The sequence below is a fragment of the Saccostrea cucullata genome, unplaced genomic scaffold (assembly GCF_032062105.1).
Source record: "Saccostrea cucullata isolate Sc308-1 unplaced genomic scaffold, CSIRO_AGI_Scuc_v1 ctg595, whole genome shotgun sequence".
NCBI lineage: Eukaryota > Metazoa > Mollusca > Bivalvia > Ostreida > Ostreidae > Saccostrea > Saccostrea cuccullata.
The window spans coordinates 22,081-32,324 of NW_026931109.1; the positions used below are offsets into that span (position 1 = coordinate 22,081).

Here is a 10,244-nt window from a genome sequence, read left to right on the forward strand (position 1 = left end):
AAATGATTAATATATAATTATATTTTTTGGTTTTTCTTCTTTCTAACTTATCACCTGGATATTACCTAGTACCGGGTGTGACCGGTCGGCAGGGGATGCTCACTCCTCCATGGCACCTGATCCCACCTCCGATGTTTTCGAGGTCCGTGTTTGCTCTGCTCCTATTTTGTTTTTGTTTCACGAACTTTGAGATTGAATACCGTTCATTATCTCCATATCCTTCTCTATGAAAACTTAATTTTATGTCATTAGCCATTAGCGCGCCTAAGTACTGCATCTGTAGTTTTCAAGAAATTGAAATCATTAAACAAAATGCATTAGCATTTAAAATATCTGTAACTCTGCTTTGCCTTTACTTTCAACAACTAGAATCTTTATGCGTTCTACATTATATTGGCTCTCTATGAAGTGTATTTTGGAATGAGTTAAATTATATTTCTAACTGACAGATTTACGAAATATGACCAAAGACCGATACTCTTACATAATAAACAAATATCAAAGCATTAAGATTCATGCAAATGAAGGAATACTCATTAGAATGAATTGTTTGTACATTTTCCTCTCTTTTCTTTGGTTATGGTTCAAAGTAGAATTAATTTTATCCTGCCTTATTTGAATACGTTTTATTTTTTTATTTAAGATATCTTTCAATCGGTATGAAAACCAGACATTAAAGTAGTTTTACAAAAATAATCCGTTTTAAGTACCTATTATAATAGTATGAAATGATCTACAACTCTACATCCGGTCTTCTATAGTTTATCCAACATCATGTTGCTTGTTGTTGTAACAAAAATGACTAGTAAAATGAAGTTTATAAAATGAAATAAATGTCCTTATATTTTTACAGTGGTTGTTTGTTTTTATTGGAATTCACCAAGTGTAAAGTGAATTTCGTGCCAGGGGACCAGCCTAATTTTTAGTCAGTTGGCCAAGAGAGGGCAACCAAACAACCTCTTTTTTAAGAGATCAACGAATGAATAAGATTTTTTCCCCGAAAAAACTGAATTATTCGCACAATGAATTAATCTTCTGATACAGTTTCTGTTGACTGTGTAATGATAAGCATATACATGTAACAAGATGTGTTTGCGAAGCACTATGCACCTGGCCTCAACAAAGTTCGAAAAAAGCTATTTTTAGCATATAGGTAACAGTCAAGGTCACAAGGTCATTGACCTTGGTATTATTAGAAAGACCTTAATTAGTAGAGTAAGCATACCAACTGTGAAGTCTCTTTCTTTATTAGCTCAACGTTACGGCGAAGGTTAAGTTTTGCAGGGAAAAAAAGCTATTTTTAGCATATAGGTCACAGTCAAGGTCACATTGACCTTTGTGTCATTTGAAAAAAAACTTTATTCGTTGAGTATGCATTCCAAATATGAAATATCTATCTTTCATGGTTCAAAGATTAAGGCGAAAGTTGAAGTTTGCAGACAGACAGACAAACGGCTGGACAAACAGACAGACAGAAAGACAGGACAAAAACAATGTAGAGTTATCAATCCGGACGCATAAAAAAGTTCCTGTACCGATAGTTATGATGGATACAAGAATCGGAATCAAATACCTCATCTTTGAATTAAATCAGGTAATCACTTATAAAAAAAAATTGTACAAGCTTATACTTTTTAGGTTGAACAAAATACGAGGAATTGCATCATTTTGATACATAACCAGTTACATTAAGTGTCTTCTCCTAATCATCATGGTTTCTCGTTTTATACACAAATTCCTTTAGCATTCAATAATGTACATGTAAGAAATGCAGGCACGCAGCAACGGGGGGGGGGGGGGGGGGGGTTACAGAGGGGCCTGCCCCCCTCATTTTTTTCACAACCATACTAATACTTTAGGAAACGTTCATTGAAAGGTTGGTTGCCTCCCCCCCCGCTCCCAACTTTTTGTGTTGATGGAAATGTAGTATAAAAAGTTGGCATTGGAAAGTTGGCCTCTACCCTCCCCCCACCCCCTTCCAACTTTTTTTTGCTTGTCAACATTTTCAGGTGAGTAAAAGAAAATTTTCCCTGGTTGGCCCTCCACTTTGAAAATCGATGGCTGAAATGCACAAGATGCGTTGCATAGACACCAGTGGGGGATACGTAAGGAGGAGTAGTTAAATAACATTTACATGTACCTATCACTTTCAGGTGTTATTTTCCTTTGGGTCAAGCCTTTATTCAACAATTTTTCCCACTTTTCTAAACACCTTAAACGCCTTTTGCTAGATTACACAAGTGTTACAATAAACACATAATATAAATCAAACACGTTTTGTCTAGGTGTACAAGGACAAAACACTTAAACAAATTTTCATTTAAGCTGTTCCATGCAAAGAAGGGTAACTCATAGTGATAAAAATAACTTTATGCAAATACACTGACAATAGTTTTGCTTCGTTTGATATTGTAAAAACAAAATGAAGAGAGTTTGAATTGAAAATTGTCATTTATTTTGATCTAATAAATGACGAGACAAATCATGCAAAAATACTAATTAAACAAATTGACAAACATTACACAATCATAAAAAACCTGTGCATAAAATTAACAAATACATTTTGTTAAGCCAATTATCAAAGGTGGGGCATAAAAAATCGCCCATACAATTTTACTATACCAAGAACAAACTGATTTTAATAGTTCAATTTATTTCTCTCATCAAACATGGCAAGAAGATAAAAATAAAAAGCATTTGGGTGGGACGGTGGGAAAAACAAATCAAGATGACTGGCGAATGTATGTTGACAAAGCAATGCACGCTGGAAGAATGAAGGCGTGCGCAAAATTAGCTGAATCTGGTCAGTTGCTGATAAGAGATTATCAGATTACAGGAATGTAAACCGGCGAAGAGAAAAATCGGAGTTGTTCTTCTTGCCATGTCAGATGTTTTACATAAATTAATTTAATGTTGTAAATTAAGATTTTATGCAAATACACTGACAATAGTTTTGCTTCGTTTGATATTGTAAAAACAAAATGAAGAGAGTTTGAATTGAAAATTGTCATTTATTTTGATCTAATAAATGACGAGACAAATCATGCAAAAATACTAATTAAACAAATTGACAAACATTACACAATCATAAAAAACCTGTGCATAAAATTAACAAATACATTTTGTTAAGCCAATTATCATAGGTGGGGCATAAAAAATCGCCACATTATTGTGTTCATGGTGAAACAATGAATACAATAAACCCCACCCAAAACTATTGTCTTCAATTAATATGATATATAGTAACATTCACATAAAGAATACAAATTACATTTGTGTTATACAAAAGTGCTTAAATGATGTACAAGTAATGGTCAGCATTTCCCTTTTAAGAATTGTCAGAGGCCCTTGTCCTCGTGAAGAAACTGTTCATATCATTCATGCAGCAATAAGTAACAAAATGCTTTCATGCAAGGCTACATTACCCGTTATGAAGTCAAGAGGCCCATGTCCCCATGACCCAGTGTCTAATTTCAAGTGACAACACATTCTCAGCCATAGATCACTAGCAATTGTGGAATCAGAGGCCCGTGTCCCCATGACCCAGTGTCAAATTTCAAATGACAACAAACTCTCACCCATAGTTCACTAGCAATTGTGGAATCAGAGGCCCGTGTCCCCATGACCCAGTGTCAAATTTCAAATGACAACAAACTCTCATCCATAGTTCACTAGCAATTGTGGAATCAGAGGCCCATGTCCCCATGACCCAATGTTAAATTTCAAAAGTCTGAAAGTCATTACCTACGGCAACATATATACAGATTAACCGAAAGGAAAACTACTGTTCAAAAACCTGCTGACCCTCACCTATGCTTTCGCGAAGAAATAAAAGGGGTGAAATACTAATTTATACTATTTGATCAGAGACTCATGACCCCATGATCAAATTCATCTAAATATGAAGCACAGGGATTCTTATGTACTTTTTAAAAGCGTCGGAATGCCATCTTCCCATTCGTTTGATTTTTTCCTCTGAAATTCCCATTGCTGCAGCGCATGTCGCAGCTCCTATTCGAAAACTGTGGCCTTTATAATGACTCGTATTTAGCCCTGCCCATTTAAGAGACATTTGCAAATAATTTGTAAAATGTTGTCTTAGTAACCCATCACCATTTGGATATGCAAACAAAGGGCCTGGTGACTGGCCTCTAACTTTAAGAAATAGCTGAATAGCCTGAACAGGACAAAATTGCTCTTCCGATTCGTTTCTTTGTAGAATCAACGTGGGTATATGTTTGCCTGCACTATGTTTGAAATTATCCATTGTAATCTCAAGAGATTCACTGGAATTTAGTTTATCCGAAACGAGTTTTACATTGACCAGATTTAATACGTTTTTAACGTTCGTAGAAGACGAAACTGTTATTTCACCAACCCTTAAAAAAGCATGAAAAGCCAGCAAATACATTGCCTTTAGCATACTGCATAAATAGGCTGAAATGCCTAACTTGTCTAAAGAAGTTACAAGCTGTTTCAGAATTGACGTTGTTATGGGCAATCTTGTGTCACTTCCTACTGTTTTTAACTTTTGATATCCCTGTAGCATTTTGCGAATTACAAATTGTTGTGATGGATCTTCAAAACCTTGAATTTTGAAATTATAACTCAGAGCCGAAATGTAAGTTTTCAAGGTTGATGCTGCGATGTTACTTTGAAAACAAAAAGCTATAAAATGCGCCAAATGCTCAGTAGTAGGAGGCAGTAAAGAGACATTAGGAAAGTAGGTTGACATAAAGTCAGCGTAAAAAGCAAATGTTTTTTCATAAGCTGCCCTTGATGTAGGAGCGAGGGAATTCTTCAGAATGGCTGTCGCTATATCTTTCAGAGTGTTAGCATTGTTGGGTGAACTGCTGATGGCACTGGGTCCATATTTGTACATAGGTCCTGAAATTCCCGGACCTGCAAGCGAGAAAGGCGATCAGCAGCTACATTAAGTACACCTGGAATATGTGTTGCTTTGAAAAGAATATTGTATTTTAATGTATTTACTATGAAACGACGCATTAACTTCATAATTATTGGGTCTGCTGAAGTTTGTTTGTTAATGATGTATACCACTGCAATGTTATCTGAATAGAAATTAATACAGGAGTTCCGTAAATCAGATGCCCATAGTTCTAAAGTTATCACAATAGGAAGCAATTCTCTGACTGTAATGTGAAACTGGCCCCACTCTTGTGGCCATTCTCCGAAGAACCACTTTGTTTTAAATGTACCCCCAAATCCTAGGTCACTTGCATCCGTATACATACATAGTGTTTCAGAGGTTTCCCACCTATCATCTAATATCAATGACCTACCATTAAAACTATTGATGAAAACAGACCAAGCTTCAAGATCAGCCCTAGCCTCTGTGTTCAAACGCCGTTTGAAATGGGGTAGCTTTAAGCCTTTTGTGAGGTTGATTAGCCGTCGTAGGAAAGTGCGACCTGGTCGGACAGCCGCGCAAGCAAAGTTAAGTAATCCAATCAAAGATTGTAATTCTTTTAGACTTACTTTTTTTCTGTGCTTAAACGAATCTATTGCATCTCTTAGCTTATCAAGCTTATCCCTTGGCAACCTAACTTCCATAGTTAGTGAATCGACTTCTAGACCTAAAAATGTTATTGTCGTTGTGAGATACACTGTTTTTTCGTTCTTAATTGGGATACCTATGTCATTACATAATTGAAGGAAGTTCTCTAAAGATTTCAAACAATTGTTTGAATGGGCTGGTCCCATAAAAAGAAAGTCGTCCAAAACATGAACACAGCTTGATTGGTAGTGGTATTCCATTACCCAATGCAATGAAGAACTAAATCTTTCAAATAAGTTACAGGAGTAACTTAGGCCCATTGGTAAGGTTTTGTCGAAATAAAACCCACCTCCTACTCTAAAACCCAACAATTCGCGATCTGATGGATGGACTGGAATGATTTTAAAAGCATTTTCAATATCTGTCTTTGCAAACAAAACTTCCCTTCCAAGTTGTTTTAATAAATTAGTCGCGTCATCGATGGTTTGATATTGAACCGAGCAAATATCCTGCGGAATCCCATCATTTATAGATTGGCCCTCAGGATAAAATAAATGATGTATTACTCTAAATTCCCCTTCTTGTTTTTTGGGCACTTAACCTAATGGTGAACACTGAAAATTGTTGAATGGAGCATTTTTGAAAGGTCCCGCTGCTCGACCACAACGTACTTCATTATTTATTTTTTCTTGAAGGATAGATAAATTTTGATCAGCTAATTTTAAGTTGTTACAAAACCTCTGCTCACGAACACCCTGAAAAGGAATTTTAAAACCCTCTGTAAAGCCATCAACTAAAAATTTTTTGTCACTCACATTGTAATCTGATAGCCAATGTTGTAACAGTTGATGATTCACGGGAGTTACTATATCAAAAGGATTATTTTGTAAGTTTAAGGGTTGACTGTTTACTTTCTGATGATCCGATTTGGGGGATAGATTTTTGCTTATTTTTGTTTGCTACATTGGGGAGTTTTGGGGTTGATGGGCAAGTTTTTCTACTGTGTTCCCCACCAAAGCGTTGCCATGTGTGGGAGAATCTGCAATCTTTTCTATGACAAATTCCCTGTTCGGAATTATTAAAGTTGTAGCATACGAGTTTATTATTCCCTGCCCTCCCCTTGGTACCCTGTAAGGGACGAAAAGTAGGTTTTTGTGTTACTCCCTTTAACTTTGACTGAATACCGGATGCCAATGCCTCTTGGTACAATTCGGCGTTTAATTGGTCCCATGGAAGTTTGGTTGGAGATATTTCTCTCCATTGACGAAAAGTTTTGTCATACTGAATGGCTGCTGATGCAGTAGACTGGTCAGCAAGTTTTTGAACAATAGACGCATATTTCATCAATTTTGTGGCATCATTTGTGTGCCTCTCGCAAAATATACTAACGAATATATGAAAAGCTTTCATCCATTGAGGAATGGATTCAATCTTAAGAGGGGTGGATTTTTCCTTTACAAATGTTAAGCCATCATCACCTTCTTCGATGGAAAATTTTACTTGTTTTTCAGTTGGCTTTAATAAAGTGCCAAAATCGACGAACTCGTTTGCCCATATTTTTTATTTAATTTTAGAATCAATGCCTAAGGCTAGAGGCTTTGAAATACTTTCTGGGCTTCAAGGAAAGTGTTAGAAATACCCAGATTAACCGTAGGCTCCACAGCGCTGTCATTGGCCGCTTCCCCCTCAGGCGCTGAAGGACTTGGCATTATAGCGGTGTCAGTACTAGTCTTTTGTTTGGATATCTCATCCATTACCGCCTTCGTAATACCAGGAATGGCTGCTTGTATTGCGTTTTGGATTGTATCCACGATTTCCAGGTCTTTAGACGGTGCGCTGCGTTTTGGTTGAGACTCGGTTGGCTCCGCAGCTTTTGTCACCCGACTCCTTTTTCTCTTAGGTGGCATGTTCCTACCTTGAATAAAATACGAAACTTAAGTGATATCATACAAATCACATGCTTGTTGTAAACTCAAACCAACTTCCCGTCAGGAATCTTCGCCTGATTACAGATCCGCTTGCCCTGGCACAATGAAGATGTACCAAGCGCTCGTGTAAACATGGCTTTAAAAAAAATGCCTGACAAAAATGATTGAGTCCAACATACATGTCTATGCTCATCATGCTCATATCATAGCCATAGTTGAAAGCGTTCATACTCAATTGAATTCGTTGAATAAAAGAAGACATCATAACTACTTAATGTACGCCTATGCACAAGTGAGTAACTGAAAGTGTTTGCACACAAATCATATTTGTATCAGAACATATCGTACATTATCATAGTGCCCGAACATAGAAACATAATACACGTGCGTACATACAAATTCATAAAGTATGTGCCATAGCACATTCTAAACCGTACGTGTATCAACATATATATGAGATGCATTAGTGCCAGCTCACTGTGCAAACTCATACTTTCGGGAATGTACGTTTACAACTGTGCCAGCTCACAGTGTATCTGATACCAACATAAAATGTTACCACTTGTACTGTACACAGTTTAAGTAGCGTATTCTATATCTATGTTTATGACATTTCATATAATTGAGATCTCAAATACAATATGCAGTAATAAAACGCAGACATACTGATTACCATTCATAATTGTAAACCATTGTCCACTAACCGTATAAATAAGACTACTCATTACATATTATAATTCATAATTTGCTTGAGATCGTGCAGATGTTGAACAGACTTATCTATTTTAGTTGCAAGTGAACCTGAATGAAAATGTGCTGCTTATGTTGACGGACCATACGATGTAGATGTCCCTGCTACCAATCTTATTTTAAACATTGGATAATTGCACCACGCAAGTTTCTGTAGTAAATTCGCATGCCCCATTCGTTGTTCAGATGGACTCCATCGCAAAATACTGGACGCTGGCTGTTTTTAACACCTTTTATATTCCAGTACTGCAAACAGTTTTTTCCTAACAGCTCTCTCTTCAGTATTCTATTGAATTTAATTACTAGTTCATTATAACTATTTATATCTAATACCCGTGTCCGATATCTCGGCATCAGTTGGCAAACAATTGTCTTTTTAATGTTGAAACGACGGGCAAATGTTTCCGCAATACAACAAAGTCGTAAACATAACTCATAAGCGTATGTTTCATCAGCCGAAGTTGTGTCCAGATCGTTACCACCTAAATGTAAGATGAGAAAGTCCGGAGAAACGTGCCTAAGTTTTGTTCTAACGCCTGCAAGTGGGAATTATTTGTCAGCTTTCCTCCACTTATACCATAAAATGTTACAAAAGTGTTTGGATTTAAATTCAAGTTCTGAAATTCTCGATTTTGATTTACATAGTGCTCAAATCGTTTAACATGTGAACTTCCAGCAATCAAAACAGACGCCATTTTGACTGTTTACCGCAATGCATCTTGGATGCTGGGCAATATATAAATAGCCACAAAGTTCACTAGGTCATTCATGGTTCCAAGACCGGCAAACTGGAGCGAAGCAGAACAAAGAAATTCAAGTCAACATACGTAAACGTTCACCACATTCCATTTACTCCTGCTAAGTTGTAATTACGATGATGAGCGCATGAAACAGGGTCTCCATAGCATTGTATTAACGTATTTCGCCAGTCAAACACAAAATCCGTCAAATATTGTAAAGCATACACAAAATTTTTAGCATCCAAAGAATCTCACCAATGTACCTATATAAAGGATAATCCAACAATAAATTGAATTAGAAATTCTTCTAACAGAGTAGACTTATGTACCTGCGATAACAAGTGATTGAATGGCTCACAACAAAAACAAATCAAGATGACTGGCGAATGTATGTTGACAAAGCAATGCACGCTGGAAGAATGAAGGCGTGCGCAAAATTAGCTGAATCTGGTCAGTTGCTGATAAGAGATTATCAGATTACAGGAATGTTAACCGGCGAAGAGAAAAATCGGAGTTGTTCTTCTTGCCATGTCAGATGTTTTACATAAATTAATTTAATGTTGTAAATTAAGATTTATCATCATTATTGTTGAAAATAAAATTTTAAATTATCATGCTTCTGACTTTATGAGTCCATTGTATCACTCACACAAACCTTTTATTTTCATTTTTTTATTACATGTACTTTTTACTTTGTAAAGCAGGAAGAAAATAATTAGTGTTATCATGGTTTAAATTCAATATATGTAATTGTCAAATAGGTATTCAAACTTTTATAGAAAACTCTTACCAGAGACATGAATAACGTGTAATTTATATCTCTGTTCTTAAATTACTATCTTCAATCATCATGACAGAAGGTTAAAACTTGGTATTATTTACAGATAATATGGGGTTATCTGCAAGATATATAAAAGGGATTTCAGGTAACAATTGTTTATATTAGAACTACCACAATTAAATATTTCCAAAAAAGTACGAATGAAGCATAAAAATGAGGGAATTACTTTGCAAATATCAAATTGAATTTTATATAAGTTTATACATATATTTTTGTTCATCGATATGTTAAATTTTACTGAATTTCTTTTCATTATAAAGAACAGCGTCTTTCTTGTATGTTAAAGTTTGAATTTATTGTATAGTGACGTATTGTAAGGTTATTTTATTTCATTCGTTAGGAGAAGTAGATGTTGACTATTCAAAAGTCTACAACCAATATATACCGGTCATGGAGTTCGTATTTCGCCTCTTCCCCCTCATTGGTTTGAACATATTTTATTGTTAAGATGTTACAACAAAAGGATT

The 10,244-nt window shown here is 35.8% G+C and overlaps 1 protein-coding gene across 3 annotated transcripts; it reads right to left on the reverse strand.

The window, feature by feature from the left end:
* Positions 1-2,643: 2,643 nt before the first annotated feature.
* LOC134231417 (uncharacterized) lies at positions 2,644-9,428 on the reverse strand. 3 transcript variants are annotated; one of them, XM_062713377.1, is made up of 3 exons: positions 9,266-9,428; positions 7,158-7,433; positions 2,644-4,902 (listed from the first exon to the last, which is right to left on the reverse strand). In XM_062713377.1, exons 2-3 carry the CDS (start codon positions 7,423-7,425, stop codon positions 3,896-3,898), a joined length of 1,275 nt encoding a protein of 424 aa, XP_062569361.1. In that variant the 5' UTR covers positions 7,426-7,433; positions 9,266-9,428; the 3' UTR covers positions 2,644-3,895. The 3 variants fall into 3 exon arrangements, with proteins under 3 accessions (XP_062569361.1, XP_062569360.1, XP_062569359.1); XM_062713376.1 differs by having other exon boundaries at positions 8,248-9,428; XM_062713375.1 differs by lacking the exon at positions 9,266-9,428 and having other exon boundaries at positions 7,158-8,225.
* Positions 9,429-10,244: the final 816 nt, after the last annotated feature.